Raw genomic sequence first — 18809 nt, forward strand, 5'->3', positions numbered from 1 at the left:
TGAGTTTCTTCCGGTCAAGATGCAAAAAATAAATAATTTGTCCATCCATATGTTCCCGTTTTATACCGTGGTGAATATGAGTGTTATTTCGGAATGATCCGGGCCAATTCCTGAGAGGCTGGTTTAAGCCGCAATGTGTATTATACAAAATCCATTGGCGTTTTGTCCCTACACACGCTACAATACAAAAATCAAATGCATATGATCGGTATTGTGTTCCTGCATGAAAGGGGGGGGGGGTAGTTTTTCGATGCTTTGATCGTCACCAACGGAATACGTTATGGACTAGCGTTACACACATGTGCTCGGATCGCAATGGGGACATTCTTGGATCAACGCAAGATTGATACCATATAGCCTTTACCTTGACTAGGATGTACCCGAAAAGAATATTCCAATTATCTGATCGCCATTCCAAGTATTGATGTCATTCGTTTCGCCAACATAATCCAACCGCTACACTTGTCCGACAAAGAAAAGTCCGTCCGGACCTATATAATCGACGCACAGCCCAAGACACAACATTTCAAATGGTGCTCGATACCGCCGCCTGGTAGGATGTGGCCGGTACTGCACCTTCGGATTCCCAGTATGCATTTTTCAGGCAACACACAGCTCCCTGAGATTGAATAGGGTATTAAAATTGAAAAAAAGGAAAAACGACCCAGAAACGAGAATCTTCGTTTATGGCACTGAATGGTTGGGGCCCAGAAACGAGAATTCTCGTGAGCGGCACTGAATGTGTTAAGTTGCAGGCAAGAAAGACAAGTATGTCCACTGTCTCTGGTTTTAAAGCTGCCCTGTTGCAGGTAAAAAAGAATTATGTTTTCTTTATCGATCGATATCGATTATTAAAATATATCACGATAATTATCGTTATCGTTTTATCGCCCAGCCCGATTATAGCCCTGCAAACACCACCACGTATTCCTATACTTTAGAGCGTCGGCCTATTAACAACACATCAGGCATATCGCTCCGGCGCTGAGTTAACACGTTTTTGCTCGCCATGCGTGCCAATCACGTAATAGAGCTTTTTTGGATAGTTTTTTCTTTTATTTGATATTTTTATTCATTATTCATCCACTGACCTCGGTGTTACCATAGGAAATTATTCTGAGTTGGCCAAAGTGCAATACCGGCCGCATCCTGCTAGGTGGCAGTATCGCCCACCCTTTGAAACCTTATATCTCACCGTGTGTTACACTTAAACCCCTCCGGGCTTAGACGGAGCCACTTAGATGGAGCCAAGTAAATCGCTTCATCCGACCACTTCGAAACGCATCTAGCACACTCGATCCATAAATTGTGCCAAATTATGTCCGGGACCAGATGGACACCAATACTGGAAATCGCGAGCAGACAATTGGAATATTCTTTTTGGAATACCCCCGATCAAAGGTAAGGACTATCTGACGTCAATTCCAGCTTGATCGTACAATGTTTTCATATCGATCCAGCTGATCAGCGTGTGTGGTGTTCAAAACAAATGCCGTTACTGGCCATCAAAGCATAAAAAAACTACCCCCCCCCCCCCTTTCATGCATTCATGATGAAACATAATACCTATTATATACATTTGATTTGGAAATAGTAGCGTGTCCAGGCAAGAAACGCCAAACGCTTATAGACGAATTCACGTCAGCTTTTCAGGAATTATCCCGGATCACTCCTAAACTATACAATATTCACCACGGGATAACTCGCAAACGTATACATGAAAGAATTATCTCTTTTTTTGCATGTTCGACGGTATCTGGTATCTGTCTTCTTGTCTCTCTCTGGAGAAGACTGTAAGCTAATTTCCCCTAATGTTGGCGTGTTCCTTTAACATTTATAGTAACCAGAGGGGAACCACTCTTTTAAATAAATTCATTTTCTTACCTTTTTCTCTCGCTTGTCTTTCAACTGAAATGCTTGATATTGAGTTATTACTTACACACCCCGAAAGATTCCTTTGCAAGTTGTATAACATCCACTCCTTTATCACATCCTCAGGTGTTCAACTTTGACCCAGGGGCTATGGTCAAGCAGAGGACGGCCGAGGACGTGCGGGCGGACGAGGACGTCACCAAACTGTGCATCCACAAGCGGAAGCTGCTGGCCGTGGCAACTCTACACAGGAGCATGGAGACTCACCCGCCTCTGTCGCTCACCGGTCCAGGGGGAGGTACGAGTGAGTGTCAAACTTACCGCACCTTCATGTCATATGATCCTAAAGATCGATTTGAAATGTGTTGATTTGAAAACCAAGGGATGGGCAAAACTCACTAATCGAAAAAACTAGCTTCCACGTCAACGTGTGGTTTTGTTTTTACTTAATAGCAAACGTGAGCTAATCCAATAAGCGAGCTAGCTGGCTGCTGTCATTGCTAACACCTAACGCTAGCATATTTCCGGGAACAAAAGCATTCATTCTGAACACTGATGCTTGAACAAGATCACCAATGCTTGAAATGTGTGAGCTTTAGTGAAACAACATGGCAAACGTACAAAACGTTGCTACAATGTAACATCTCTCTCTCTCTCTTCATCTTTCTTTTCTGTTCTCCCAGCTGTTAACACTTTAAGTGCCGAAAACGTGTTTAGGCGTCCTTCCCCGCCATGCTCAAGTTGCCGAGGACGCCGTAACTCGTCTTTAATATCAATATTTCAAAAATCTGTGATCGAAATCATATTTTTCTTCCGCAGCCCTGAGACACAGTGCTGGCCTCCTCTCAACCCTCTAGCGGTTCAAGAGCGCCATCTGGTGGCCTATCGGCAGAAGCGCCAAACAGGAAGTCATGTGGATGAAGTGCTGATCGTCCATATTACTTCCGGGCACTCTCTATAGGTCCCGGGACTCGATCTCGACACAATACATAGCGATCCGTTGCCAATAACTCTATAAACAACATGATTTGGACGTATATACTATTATACAACCTGGAAATAGATCGCGTATTTCTACATCCCATAATAGGAATATTTCAGTTCCACGCTCATCGTCCAACGGCGCGAGGAAGATACGGTAAGATTCAGCGTTATTTTTGAACGTGTTCGATATAAACTGCTCTGATGATCATATCACCCACACTAGATGAATGATATAACGCTGCCCACGGAATTATAAACGATCCCCCGCCCATCCGGTCATCATCAGATGATACGTAGAAACTTCTAGAAGTACGTCCAATTGAAATTTTTTATCTCACACAGATTCCTACCAAACTGTATTTCATCATCAATATAATGCATTTGGGGCTATAAATCACGTTCTGGAGAAAGCTGCAGAAAGAGATGAAAACATACTTATACTTTAGACCATATTTTACTATGAATATGTGAATGAAAAAGTTTAACGTTGCTACACAATGAACAATACATATAGGACCTTGAATGTAGGGCTGGGCGATATGACGATATTATATAAATATCGGGTACAGTTCATTAACGATACACTTTTTAAACGTATCGTGGATATCGTGATGTTTTGCCCAAGAGGCTTGTGTCGCGTCAATCTGGTCCACACGTTGACACTTTTGAACAGCGCCGCCCCACACACACACTACTGCATCAAAAGTTACTACTTATGATAACAAAGGCATTCGTTTTGTGGCATTAACGTTATATAGTTACACTTTCAATAACATCAGCGTATTTACATAGCAACGACCGAGGTCGACCTAGATATAGCAAGCATTAGTCGTTCATATCTCAGCCCGTGCTGACTCAGTTGTGCCCATTCTGCGGTCTGTTAATAACGTTTTCAATCAGACAGATGTATGGAAAGGCTTTTATTATAACATCCGTTGCAGTAAAATCATTATGCCTCCAGTCGTTTAGTCTTCCTGCGGAGCTAAAAGCTAAACGTCGGCCGCAGCGAGCTACCGCTGCCATTGTTGTTGTCATTGAGCTCTCCAATGGCGGAAGTAAAAAATGAATACGCGCTTGCCGATTGGTGCTAAGAACAGCAGGGCGGGTGCAAGCGATGTGACGTAATTGGCAGACGCGACTGTCAATCAAAATGATTCTGTTTGCCGACTGAATGAATGAAAACGTTATTAAATTGCAGCATGGGTACAATACAGTACAGCTCAATACAACAACAGTCAACAGTGGACTGGAGGATGCAGACCAGAGAAAGACTTTCGTCTTGTTTACATCAGGGTCCCCCATTTTCAATTAATCATATTTCATATCTAAATCATATAATATCTCATTGCTAAATATATGCAATATATAATCTAATAATCCAATAATCTAAATCTAATATATAATATAAAAATGTTAAATGCATGGGTATTTTATTTTGTCTTTAATGTTAGCTTGCAAACTCAAATACTGTCTTGGTAAGCCTCATAATGAATTGTTTGGGGAAAAAAAGAAAAACATGGTGATGCGTATCGTGTATCGCCGAAAGGTCAGAAAATATCGTGATATCATATTTAGGCCATATCGCCCAGCCCTACTTGAATGGGCCCTAATAATGGCAATCTAGCAATAGAATTTAAAAAGTTATAGCCCTGCAAAGAAGGGGAACTTCTCCATAGACAAATAGAGATGGCAACGGATGGTATATCATGAATTTAGCCTTAGGCAATCAAAGTGTTAACAGACTGTTATGCTACCTGGCTAGCTAGCGAGCTGTACCCAGCATGCTGTTCAGCGGTGTACCAGTTAATAGGGTCCCTTCTCGATCCTCTACACCAGTGGTGCCCAACCAGTCGATCGCGATCGACAGGTAGATCGCGGGCTGATTTCAAGTAGATCTCAATTAACACTTTGATCGCCGGGGTTAAATTCATAATTTACCATCCCTCGCCAGCCCTATTTAACATGGAGAAGTTCCCCTTCTTTGCAGGGCTATAACTTTTTAAATTGTATTGCTAAATTGACCCATTCAACGTCTTATATCTATTGTTCAGGGTGTAGCAACGTTATACTTTTTCATTCACATATTCATACTAAAATACGGTCTAAAGTATAAGTATGTTTGTATCGTTTTCTGCAGCTTTCTTTAGAACTTGATTTATAGCCCTAAATGCATTATATTGATGATCAAATACAGTTTGGTAGGAATCTGTGCGAGATAAAAAATGTCAAATGGACGTGGTTCTAGAAGTTACTACTGATCATCTGATGTCGATTATAATTCCGTGGGCAACGTTATATCATTCATCTAGTGTGGGTGATATGATCATTAGAGCAGTTAGTATAGAAGACATTACAAAATAACGCTGAAACTCACCGTAGCTTCCTCTCGCCGTTGGGAGATGAGCGTGGAACAGAATTTTTTCTATTATGGGATGTCGAAATATCCGATCCATTTCCAGGTTGTATAATAGTATATACGTCCAAATCATGTTGTTTATCGAGTTATTGGTAACCGATCACTATCCGTCGTGATCAGCTCGAGTCCTGGGACTATTACCGAGTGATCGGACCAAATTGAAATGAGCACCAGCTTCCACTTCCTGTTTCTTCCCTGGGCGATCCGCCGATCGGCCACCAGATGGCGCTCTTGAACCGTTAGAGAGTTGATAGGGGCTCACCAGTACATCTCATGTCTCCGGGGGAGAAATATGATTTCGATCACAGATTTTTGAAATATTGATATGTCCAGCATCTTCGGCAGAATGAGCATGGCGGGGAATGACGTGTTCCAGCATCAACGGCGATTAAAGTGTTAATAAAATTCGATTATATACATTTTTTATTTTTTTTTTATAAATCAACTCTGCCTCTTTTTGTTAACTACAACAAGCAATGCTGTTTGTTATTTAAGGGGAGACACTGCAGGTGAATAGGGTAAAAAAATTAACTAATAGATATCACAATGAAACTTCCCCAGTTGATTACTTATATTAAGACAAGACTTTTTTGTATTACAAGTTTTCTGAAATTGTATGTTTAAATATGCAAATGAGGCATGATCTACTTAAATATGCACTAATTTGCATATAATTCCAGGACAGAAATCTGAACATTGGATAAAGCCATTTTCAAAATTATAGTTTCATTTTGTTGACATATTAGAGCCAAAGGTTATTACAGAGGGGATTTTGGATATCTCTTTTTATCACTCCATAAATCAGAAAATACTCCATTGAGTCAATTTTTATGGTAAAATTCCATATTTCGCCATGTTTTTAGGAATAAAATGTGATATAAATCAGGGTATGAATGCGATATCAACAAACCCTTCTGTAAATACCTTCAGAACATAGATATGAATAGAACTGGAAGGTTTGGTGTATGTGAGTGCTACTGAAGTGGAGATTTCTGGCTCAGAGTATGAGGAAAAACTCTTAAAACTCATTTTTGGGAAAACGCCTTCAAAGTTCTGTATTGTAAAATGCCATACTTTTTTTTTAAACAGATATTTACAAACACAATACCTAATCAAACCATTAGTAATAAACACATGCCTGAAAACTGAATAATAATAATAATAATAATAATGATGTTATTGAACTGAACAGAACTACACACAGGCTACAAACAGTGTAGTACAGTGTAGTACCCCCTAATAGGCAAAAAATATTTGAATAGATATCACTATGAAACTTTCCCAATTTGTTATGTACATATAAACTAAGAAAAAATATATTGCAAGTTTTCTGAAATGTATGTTTATATATGCAAATGAGGCACTTCTCCATTAAATATGTGCACATTTATGGATGCAATAAGGCAAAATGATGTAAAATAAACAACTAAATGTGTGTTATTGACGTTTTATTGTCACTAGTTTCATAGAAGACATGTTTAGGAAGCAAAATATAACAAAATCTCAAAATCAACAAAAAAAGTATATTTGACTATTCACCTGCAGTGTCTCGCCTTAAGATGAGGTCGGACTCGTCACTGACAGATTTGTGTTCATTATGCTGCTTTTATAAAGCCTCAAATGACGGCTTACAATATACAATTTTGGCTGGTAGCTCTCGGCTAGGTGGTAAATAAAAAAGTAGATCTTGGTTCAAAAAAGGTTGGGCACCCCTGCTCTACACAGTGTAGTTGCCGGTAAAAAGGGAAAATATAAAAAAAAATACGATATTCACGTTTTTTTTTCTTTTTTTATAATTTAACGACAATTTGAATATTCTAAAATTGACGCCCATCCCTACTTGTAATAGTCTTTTAAGGGTTTTTGGTTCCTCATTGTAACTCTGTTGTTCTTTGTTTGGCCTGAAGGTGTGACACCCATGGTCCATTCCACAACTCATCGAGCAATAAGGAACAAACCCCACGAGGGCCTGCTGCCCAACTCGGTGGTCCCTGACTGCAACAACCCTTTCAAGATGATGCTGCCCGCCGGCCCACAGCAGCGCCACTACCTGCCCCAGGAGGAACTCTACCCCGGGTACCCCAGGCAGCAGAGACTGGGGAGCGGCGAGCCGAGCCCCAAGTCTCCGTACCGCACCGGCTACCTGCTGAGCCCACCTCCCTCCGGCTCCAGGCTGTACGGAGACGGCTCCCGGTCCCCCGACACGGACGCTCTGGGCGGCCCCCCCGACTGCTTCACGAGGGGCAACCCCTGTGGGTTCCCCGGAGGAGCCCACAGCCCCGGCTCCATCCACGGGAACACCAGAACGCCTCTCTCCTCGCCCCCCGGCATAATGATGCTCCACGGGTCCCCGGCCGGCCAGCCGTCCTGCGCTATGGCCGGGAGGACTAGCACGCCCCTCTCCCCCACCGCCACTGCCAAAAGCCCCGTTGTGAACATGCAGAGGGGGGCCTTCCCTGTCGGGATGGACGTGTCGCGGGTGGCGTTTCACCACAAAACGCAGCCGGCGCTGCACCCCGTACCGCCCCCGCCATCCATACCCCCCTCCTGCGCCCTGCAGAAGAGGCAAATGACCTCTGAAAAAGACCCCCTGGGCATCTTGAACCCCATCCCCACCCATGCCCCAAACCCCTCCAGTTTCCAGCCTAGTGTCCACTCTCAGGTACCAATGATGAATGTAAACATCCCCCCCCCCGCCATCGTCCCCTTGCCCAGTAACCTGCCTGTACCAACGGTGAAGCCTGTGCCCACGGGGCACGGTGGCCACGGGCAGAGGACTCAGCACGCCGGTCCCACCTCCTCCATGTCCCCCTCCCCCGTCACCTCGCCTGTCCACATGGCCGGGCCCGCTCTGAGCAGGATGGAGGCCTCCCCTCACCGCTCGCGCTCCTCCTCCACCTCCTCCGACCACGGGAACTTCGCCATGCCCTCGGGACACCAGGCCCCATGCGGCAGCGGCATGAAGGTCCCTCCCCGCTCCCCCAGGTCGGCCATGGGTTCCCCCCGGCCCGCCGTGCCCTCCAGCCCCTCCACCCACAGAGCCGACCCGCTGCACCAGTACAAAGACGTGCCCCCCCAGCTGCTGTCGGGAATGGGTCACCCCGTCGCCGGCCCGCAGCACAGCAATCCCATGTACTCCCCCGCCTCCTCCCCCTCCCCCTCCTCCTCGGCCACCCACCCGGGTCTCCTGGGCATGCCCCTCAACCAGATCCTCAACCAACAGAACGCTGCCTCCTTCCCCGCCAGCAGCCTACTGTCGGCAGCAGCCAAAGCACAGCTAGCAAATCAAAACAAACACGGTGCCGGCGGGAGCACTAGCGCCGGCGGCATGGGTGGCGGTTCTGTCGGCGGTATGGCGGGTGGCGGGGTGGGCGGGGTGGTTAACGGAGGTGGCGGCGGGCACCCCGGCTCTCTGAGTGGCCCTCGGGGCCCTGAGGGGCACAGCACTTTAAACCCCATGCTCCCGCCTCACTCCACCATGCTGCTCACCGTGCCCGAGGGGCAGAGCGGCCGGGCGGCGCTGCGGGACAAGCTGTTGGCCCATCAGAGGGACCCGCTGCGGAAACGCAAGCAGTCGTCGGGGGGCGGCGCGGCCGACAACAACGGCGGCAACGTGGGCTTTAACATGCTCGGTAAGCCCGGCGTGGCGGGAGGCCCCCCCCGCGTGCCGGGGCCCGGCTCGGCCGAGCAGCTGCGTAAGGTGGCGCGGCTCGGCAGCCTCCCCCCGAACACCTCCATGGCCCAGCTCCTCCAGTCCATGAGCTGCCAGAGCTCCCACAACCTGGCCGGCAGCAGCCACCGCCTCGGGCCCCCGGCGGCCGCCCAGTTACACTACGGCGACGGCAGCCCCATGAACCCCGGGGCCTCCCAGCAGAGCCTCGTGGCTCAGCACAGACTGCGGGGCCCCCCGGGGGACGGCATGCAGCACTGCGGGAACATGGACTCCCCCGGGGGCGGCCACCCTCACCCCGGCCAGTTCCCCGACATGATGGTCCAGATGCAGGCCTCTTCCATGCAGAGCTGTGGCCCCATGGGGCCTGAGGGCATGTCGCTGGGCCACCCCAACCCTCCGCCGCTCTCTCACCCCGGGCCACACCCCCAGCAGCTTCTCCACAGCATGGGACGGCCCAACATGGCGATCATGGCCCACGGCGGCGGCGGCGATGGGAGTTGTGCACAGGCCCTCTCGGACACAGGTGAGACGTCTTGATTCAGCACGTTACATCAGCTCTAAATATCACTATCATTCTTGTCTAGAAGATCAGTGCATGTTTACCATTGTTTAGTTTTTTATATGTAGCCATAGCATAGTATTTTTCATGGTCTTTTATTTATTTTTATTATATTAACTTGGAGTCCTTTTATTGAGTATTTACTTCTTACTTTATTAGTGATATGATTTGCTACACATGGTCACTGTTGACAGTTGGACTGCCTGGATTCAAAGGATGCTGCTTAACGCTACATGGATATATGACGGTAGACATTCACACAGTTTAGACTCAAAAGATGTTGACCTCTTATATAATCAGTGCTACATTTCTCATGCTATTATTCTAGATATTAATGCCACGTGACACATATTTGTGGTCTTTATTGACTATTATGGATATAGAAAAACCACAATGGCCGGGACATCTGGCCTGTCAAATATCATTCCATTATTCCCTATACATGACGGGGTATGGGCTAGTGGGTGTATGTCAATGGCATTTCTGAGTGAAATGAAACCTCGCCAGTTGACGGGCGCCAGGCTCGGCCAATCGGACTGCCGGCATATCTTGAGTTCACTGACACAGCCTCATCACGGTAAGCTGAGAGCTAATTGTCAGTCAGCCAGTGTTTCTCTTTGTTTTACTTGTACGCGGCTAGCATCACTACAAATAACGGGATCTGCATTACTCTTTAAGGAAAACGGCTCTAAAGAGCTTCTCCCAGCTAGCCGGTAGCTATAGTAACCACAGGCCCTGAATAGAGCCCTGGCTGAAGCCTTTGAAGGGGATTTAGGCCTCTGGGCTGTGTGTGTGTGTGTGTGTGTGCATATGTGTGCACGTGTGCTACTGTGTGTTTTGACAGCACTGAATGGATGGTGTTTTTCTCCCCCTATTTATTCCCAGTGTGGTATTTGACTGTATTACTGGCAGAGTGTGTGACGTCTAGGGATGGGTACCTTTCACATTTGAACCGATACCGGTACCGGTACCTGTGAATCGATACCGGTACCCAACGGTACCTTTTTTCGGTACTTTAGTCTCAAGAAATTTAATTTACCTACCTCAGTCGTAAAAAAAAAGAAATCCAAACTTCAAATAACTACAATTTCGACAGTTTTCGGCTTGTCATTGCTCCGACTGCTTTGTTGTTGAATCAAGTCAAATCCTAGGTAAGCATATATTGTGCGTGTGAACGTTGACATGGAAAAAAAAAGTAAAAAAAAAATAATAATAAAAAAACTTTTTTTAATTTTTTTTTGGTTTCTCACTTGATTCGATACTCGGTAGTACCGACGTGTTTCGGTTCGGTACCTCAAAAGTGCCGAATTCGGTACCCATCCCTAGTGACGTCTGACTCTGCTCTCACGGCTGGGAGTGGAGATATCAGCCATGTGTTCTTCCTGTCCTGTATTAGGCCTTACGTTCTCATCGGCAGTTGCCCTGTTTCTTTTTTAAAAGATTTTTTTTTACTGTTTTCATCTGCGGTGTATTAAAAAGTATTCAATTCATAATTCTCAGGAGATTAAGTCATATTAAATATTGAATTTCTTTTTTTTATTCAAGTGAGTCGTTTCCTTTCCGGGGCTACTGAGACTCCGGTGTGTCCAACGAGAGCTTCCGCTGAACATTTTATATCGGCACGCAAGTCCCGCAGGTGCAGCCGCCAGTTCAGTTTCGCTATGTTTTATTTATTTATTTAGCTAGTATGGTCGTGAAATTGGTATTCAATTTCAATTTATTTAATAAGTGGTATTAAAAAGGTCTTAGAAAGTCTTATATTTCACTTGTTGAAACCCGCAGATACCCTGGTTTTCCTCGTCTGTGAAATTTTTGAAATTCCAAAAACGTCTTCAGATTTTCCCCATAATTCAAAACTGCTTTAACAAATTCAGATGACGCATTCGAAATCTGGCGCGTCGACGCGGCCCTTCTTTAAAAGTAGCCTGTAGCCAGTGGCCGCAGTGCTTTAGACTCTCACCATCTGTCTCTAGATGGCAAACAATCTTAGAGCCCCCCTCCTTTCAGCACACACACCCTCCCTAACACAGCTCACCAGCAGCTCTAAGTTCATTGTAAACCCCTTTGCCCAGACCCCCTGCCACCCACCACCAACGCTGACCCCATCCCTCATCAGGCTAAACCCCCCACCCCAGCTTCCTGGCAGCCTGGAACAAGCCGCGGACAGCACCACCAATCATCACTTGGTTCCCATGGCAACCTCCCCGGCAACAGCCATCACTATATCATAGCAGGGGGGGGGGGGGGGGGGGGGGGGGGGGGTTTGAGCCCTGGCTCCCGGTCGTAGAGGATAGAGGGAGAGGCGGAGAGAGAGAGAGGAGGGGAGAGAAAAAGATAGGGAGGGAGGGGAAGAGAAAAGGACAGGGAGAAGCGAGAGAGAGGAGAGGGGGAGAGAATAAGATAGGGAGAGAGGGCCGGGGAAGAGAAAAGGACAGGGAGAAGTGAGAGAGGGGGAGAGAAAAAGATAGGAAGAGGGGACGAGAAAGGACAGGGAGAAGCGAGAGAGAGACACACACACACAGAGCACACACAGCTGCCCAGCGGGGCCTGAAGCTACGCATTATTGCACCAGCTGCTCCAGTCACCACCACCCGGCCACAGGGCCTGTGTCTCTCTGTCGCACCGTTAGCCCTCTGAGTTTCTGTTGTTGATCGGGTGCTCCCTCCGCTTAACATTGCTACTAGGCTTTAAAATAAAAAAATTAAATTGTATTCCAAAGGATACAAAATGTAGCCTTGATTTGTTTTGTTTGTGTCGTCCTTGTTCACTGTTGTGTAGGGGTGTAACGGTACACAAAAACCACGGTACGGTACGTACCTCGGTTTTGAAGTCAAATAGTCAATGTTTGGTACGGGTTTTCGGTACAGTGGGGAAAGGTTTGGCTTTCCATGTTCCACTCAGGGGTGATGTAGTGTGCAGTAACTAATTGTACTTGTAGGGTTGTCAACGAATATTCTATATTGAAATTAATAATCGACTTGTAAAACATTTTCTAAATAATAATAATTATTACTAAACTATAAAATGCCATCATGGTGTGGTTAGCTACGGAGCATAACGCTCAAACGCAAACGTGCTCTCTCTCTCTCTCTCTCTCTCTCTCTCTCTCTCTCTCTCTCTCTCTCTCTCTCTCTCTCTCCGTTCAATGATTTAAAGTGGCCAAACGTTACAATAAATACTAACTGGATAGTTGATGATAAACATTTAATTTCATTATCTGAAATATTATAAAATCATTAAGTCTGCTATAAGCCATTATCCCTTTGTGTGTGAGTATTATTGTCTCACAGTAGTGTGTATATATACATTGTGTGTTTTTAGCTAAAGTGGATAGAAAACACAGTACTGTGCAAAAATCTTAGGCACCCAAGAGTTTTTATATACATTGTCTTACAGTAGATTATTTTATTTTTAATAATAATAATATAAGCTGCATATAAGGAATACAACCAAATCCTCTGTCATACCATTCAATTTTATCATTATTTTGCATCGTGTTGAATCGCATCGTATCGCCCCAAATCGCATTATGTTGAATCAAATCGTATAGAATCGTATCGTATCTCAACAGGGGTGAATCGTATCGCATCGCCCGGTGCTTCAAATGTATCGTTAATGTATCGTATCGTTGGCACTAGTGATGCACCGATGTGAAAATTGTGGCCGATACCGATAACCGATATTAATATTGCTGTTCTGGCCGATACCGATATTTACCGATGTCGATATCTCTGTATAGAAAACACTTTTTTATGATAATCAAATAAAGAGCTATTTTCCAAAACGCATATTTTTTTAACTTTTGTAACTTATTTTCAGAAATTACATATCGGCCGATATTATATCGGCGGCCAATATATCGTGCATCACTAGTTGGCACCGTATCGAGATGCGCATCAGCTCCTCAGTGATGGAGATGCACATCCCCCTAGTAGGTATAGGTACCTGGAAGCTCAGTCATGTAGGTAGAGGGGTACAGGTACCTGGAAGCTCAGTCATGTAGGTAGAGAGGTATATGTACCTGGAAGCTCAGTCATGTAGGTAGAGAGGTATAGGTACCTGGAAGCTCAGTCATGTAGGTAGAGAGGTATATGTACCTGGAAGCTCAGTCATGTAGGTAGAGAGGTATAGGTACCTGGAAGCTCAGTCATGTAGGTAGAGGGGTACAGGTACCTGGAAGCTCAGTCATGTAGGTATAGGTACCTGGAAGCTCAGTCATGTAGGTAGAGAGGTACAGGTACCTGGAAGCTCAGTCATGTAGGTATAGGTACCTGGAAGCTCAGTCATGTAGGTAGAGACAGGGAGCGAAATTAACTTTTTGACTCACCGGCCAGTGGCGGGTAGATGGGAAGAATCTACCCGCCAAGCAGATTTCTTACCTGCCAACTTTTTTTTGATAAAAAAAAAATTATAATTATTTTATATATATTTTTTTTTAATAAAATATATATATTATATAATCATACTTGTAGTTGTATTATCTGCGAGACATCGCCACCTCGCTGTCTGCAAACAGCTCCACTGTCTGTGTGTATACTCGAGTGGCCTCCAGCTCCAGCAAGGATTCTCCGGCGCTACAGCTGGCCCCTAAACTCTTACATTCAGCATGAAAGGATTCTCCTGCGCTGCACCTGGACCCTAGTCAGCAGCCCGCATGCTGATGCGATGTAACTGGACACTTGTTAATGTCGGGAGCTATCAGTAGCTAGCCAGCTGGATAACGTTACACAATGCCTCATGTATTAAACTAAAAGTGAATAGTTGACTGGGTCATTTTGTAACAGTAGCTAACATCAGCTCACGGAGGTCTCTCTGACTAGACTAACGTCAGTCACGGTGACTGTGTGTTTACATGCAGCATACAGAAACAGGTAGGGGAGGTTTAGGAGCAGCAATGCGCTGCGTGTCTGTGCTCAGACAGCGAGTGAGAACTCCGCTCAGAATTTGATCATGATTTTCGGTTTTCACATGACCATTTGATTGGCCGCCACACGGCGGGCTGACCTCATAGTGGGAGGCGCCAAACGTATAAACTGAGCGCAAATGGCGGGTGGCGCTCTCTAGTTTCGCCCCCTGGGTAGAGAGGTACAGGTACCTGGAAGCTCAGTCATGTAGGTATAGGTACCTGGAAGCTCAGTCATGTAGGTAGAGAGGTACAGGTACCTGGAAGCTCAGTCATGTAGGTAGAGAGGTATATGTACCTGGAAGCTCAGTCATGTAGGTAGAGAGGTATATGTACCTGGAAGCTCAGTCATGTAGGTATAGGTACCTGGAAGCTCAGTCATGTAGGTAGAGAGGTATAGGTACCTGGAAGCTCAGTCATGTAGGTAGAGAGGTATAGGTACCTGGAAGCTCAGTCATGTAGGTAGAGAGGTATAGGTACCTGGAAGCTCAGTCATGTAGGTATAGGTACCTGGAAGCTCAGTCATGTAGGTAGAGAGGTAGAGGTACCTGGAAGCTCAGTCATGTAGGTATAGGTACCTGGAAGCTCAGTCATGTAGGTAGAGAGGTACAGGTACCTGGAAGCTCAGTCATGTAGGTATAGGTAGTAGGTACCTGGAAGCTCAGTCATGTAGGTAGAGAGGTATAGGTACCTGGAAGCTCAGTCATGTAGGTATAGGTACCTGGAAGCTCAGGGTGCTTTCTCACTCACCATTCGGGTCCGTACCGTCCTCATTCCGGGTTAGGGTGCGAACTTCCCCCCTCCCTCTCCCCCCTCTAGTTTGTGTACACACTTCAGTCTTGGTTCGCTCCGGGTTCTGTTTACGGTTTGCGTTTTGAGCGTGTACGCTTGCCGTAGACGATGATGTCACGCTCGAAAATGTAAACAGGAAGAGTGTTAACACAGCGGTGGAGACTGGATGCTGATATAAAATAAACAAATAACCAATAAATATGAAGTTATATTTGAACCTCTGTTGTCAAGCCTTGTCAATATAACCCACCCCCTTTTCTCACGAATGGATGGTGTTGTAGAGTCCGCTTTTGAGCGTTTCCCAGGGCTAACGCTAAGCTAGTCTAGTATAGCCACTGTAGCACTTATTTTTCAGCAAAGAACGTGCAATAAACAAAACGGATACATTCACTGTGTGTTCTGCCTCTCATTTGTTGATGAAACAAAACTAACATCAACACAATTGAACACCAAAAGCAGAGTTTAGTCTCATCGGCGCCGATTTTGTTAGCTTACATGCTAACGTGAATGGAATATGCCAGTATAACAGTATAGCATTGTGGCTAGCAGCTAACGTTAGCTCACGTTAGTTAGCCAGCCAGCACCAAACTGATGATATCGGGAGCTATCAGTAGCTAGATAACATTAGAGACACCACTGGTCTATAGAAATAAATGCATTCGAACAAGAAAGTATAGTAGACATAGCAATGGCAAACGCTAAGCTAACGGCTAACGCTAGCTAGCTTAGCCTGTTCAGCAGCTAACATTATCCCATCGCTCGTGGCAATTATATTGCATGTCATTGATCTACTGGTCGACCACGGCCGACTGGTTGGGCACCACTGGTCTAATAGAAATAAATGCATTCGAACAAGAAACCAATGTATAGACATAGCAATGGCAAACAAAATTGCCAGGCCTAATGCGAGCCAGGGAAGTGCTGTGCTTTGTAACGTGGCTTCATGTTTTCATCCACTGAGCTCAGCTGTGAGGCTCCACATGCTTGTTTGGTTGAGGTCTGAACTCTCAAATTGCCCATAAATATCGTTTTTGTGGGTATTGTCCAGTTGTTGCTGTGTGGTTTTATCTGCCCAAAATTCAAGCAAGTAACGACGTTGTGTGTCAGCAAGTTGATACAAAAGCCTCCCCCGCTCCCACTGGCGTGCACCCGGAACCACCTATTTCAGCTGTCCAGGTTCGTCCCCGGGGACGGGGGGGGAGCGTTCTCACTAGGACAGACGCACCCTTTTCTGATGCGAGCCGGCTCTGATTCGACCCCGAACGGTGAGTGAGAAAGCACCCTCAGTCATGTAGGTAGAGAGGTATAGGTACCTGGAAGCTCAGTCATGTAGGTATAGGTACCTGGACGTAGGGCTGGGCGATATAACGATAATGATAAATATCGCGATATATTTTAATAATCGATATCGAATATCGAAATTATAAAAAAAAACGAAAAAAAATTAATAAATTTTTTTTTTGTGACCTGCAACAGGGCAGTTTTAAAACTTGTCCATTTATTTTGTTTGCTTTCTAATTTAAAATACAGTTTGAAACTGTCTGTACACAGTAGGCTATGTGTGCTAGCAGAACTAGACTCCAGTCACGAGTCACGGACCGGTGCACATGTGAAGTGGTTTGTCCACCAAAAAAGAGCCAAAAGATGGAAAATAAACTAGCAGAGCCAGAACTGTTCAACTCCCCTGGAGCCACAGCCAGCAGAGAAGCCGGTTTACTTTTGCTTTTAAACCAGCTGCAGCCTGAGAACTGGAGTGTGAGGGGATGTAACACTAAAGATGGCGGCAACGACAAAGAATTGCTGCAAAATAAACATACATCTGTTGTTTAAAAAAAAATGTAAAAAAATTAATTAAATTTTTTTTTTTTTTTTTTTATACTTATAACAATTTCGATAATTATCGATATCGAGAAATATGATAACATTATCATATCGTTATCGCGATATGATTTTTTTCCATATCGCCCAGCCCTACCTGGACGCTCAGTCATGTAGGTAGAGAGGTAGAGGTACCTGGAAGCTCAGTCATGTAGGTGGAGAGGTAGAGGTACCTGGAAGCTCAGTCATGTAGGTGGAGAGGTAGAGGTACCTGGAAGCTCAGTCATGTAGGTGGAGAGGTAGAGGTACCTGGAAGCTCAGTCATGTAGGTAGAGGGGTACAGGTACCTGGAAGCTCAGTCATGTAGGTAGAGAGGTACAGGTACCTGGAAGCTCAGTCATGTAGGTAGAGGGGTACAGGTACCTGGAAGCTCAGTCATGTAGGTATAGGTACCTGGAAGCTCAGTCATGTAGGTAGAGAGGTAGAGGTACCTGGAAGCTCAGTCATGTAGGTATATGTACCTGGAAGCTCAGTCATGTAGGTATAGGTACCTGGAAGCTCAGTCATGTAGGTAGAGAGGTAGAGGTACCTGGAAGCTCAGTCATGTAGGTATAGGTATCTGGAAGCTCAGTCATGTAGGTAGAGAGGTACAGGTACCTGGAAGCTCAGTCATGTAGGTAGAGATGTAGAGGTACCTGGAAGCTCAGTCATGTAGGTATAGGTACCTGGAAGCTCAGTCATGTAGGTAGAGAGGTAGAGGTACCTGGAAGCTCATTCATGTAGGTAGAGATGTAGAGGTACCTGGAAGCTCAGTCATGTAGGTACACAGGTACCTGGAAGCTCAGTCGTGCAGGTAGAGTGGTAGAGGTACCTGGATGGTTGCTGGTAGATAGATAGATAGATATTTGTATTTGTCCACTTTTGTGGACGATTCAAGAGTTTTATTTGTCACATACATACACGAGACATGCAGTGAAATGTAGGTGGCCATGCCCGCCTTGATTGTGCAAAAATACAAATAATAAAATGGAATAATAAAATATAATGGATCATCAAAAAAAATGATGTGTCTTTGACTTTACCATGGTTGCAATCAACAAGACAACACAGTTCAAACACCATACAGGCATAAACGACATTGGCCCAAAACAACCCAATACATAGACAAAAGAAAAACAACAACACAAACACAGGCAGAGCTTCAGGTACCTAACCAGTACCATGGTTTCAATTAAAAGCTAAGAATTCAGGCGGCTGGGTAGCGCAGTGGACTAAGAACTCGCCTACCACCGCAGAGACTCTGGGATCTAATCCAGCCGTCAGCGGTACCTCCGGCTTGGTCAGTCGTCCCTACTAACACAATTGGCAGTGTTAGCCGGTGGGAAGTCGGTGGGGTATGTGTCCTGGTCGTTGTAAACTACGACTCCTACTGGTCGGCCTGTTCAGCAGGGAGGGGATCTGGGGGAAAATAGCATGAACTTCCGCACGCGGTACGTTCCCCCAGTGAAACTCCTCGCTGTCAGGTGAAAAGAAGCGGCTAGCGACTCCACATGTATCGGAGGAGGCATGTGGTGGTTCTACACCCTCCCCAGGCCGACAGTGGGGCAATGTGCGCAACGACCAGGAAGGGAATTGGCATAATGACTAAATTGGGATGGGTGAAAAATACAGAAAGCCCAGAAATAAATAGAATGCACTTTCTTTCTTTTTTTTTTTTACCTAAGAATTCATCAGAGGAATGGCATGTGGAATGAAAGACTTCTTAAATAATTTTTTGGGGGCTAGGGGAACT

At 45.5% G+C, this 18809-nt stretch overlaps 1 protein-coding gene across 1 annotated transcript in view; it reads left to right on the forward strand.

Moving 5' to 3' along the window:
• mbd5 (methyl-CpG binding domain protein 5) overlaps nucleotides 1-18809 on the forward strand; it is a gene marked incomplete at its 5' end in the record, with an annotated part of 56166 nt that overhangs the window by 21207 nt on the left and 16150 nt on the right. Inside the window, 2 exons of the mRNA XM_084335583.1 lie at nucleotides 1999-2176; nucleotides 7180-9468. Coding sequence (XP_084191709.1) covers nucleotides 1999-2176; nucleotides 7180-9468 — 2467 coding nt within the window. The remainder of the gene's footprint in view (nucleotides 1-1998; nucleotides 2177-7179; nucleotides 9469-18809) is intronic.

This window comes from Notolepis coatsorum (genome assembly GCF_963971535.1).
Source record: "Notolepis coatsorum genome assembly, chromosome: 1".
Classification (NCBI taxonomy): Eukaryota; Metazoa; Chordata; class Actinopteri; order Aulopiformes; family Paralepididae; genus Notolepis; species Notolepis coatsorum.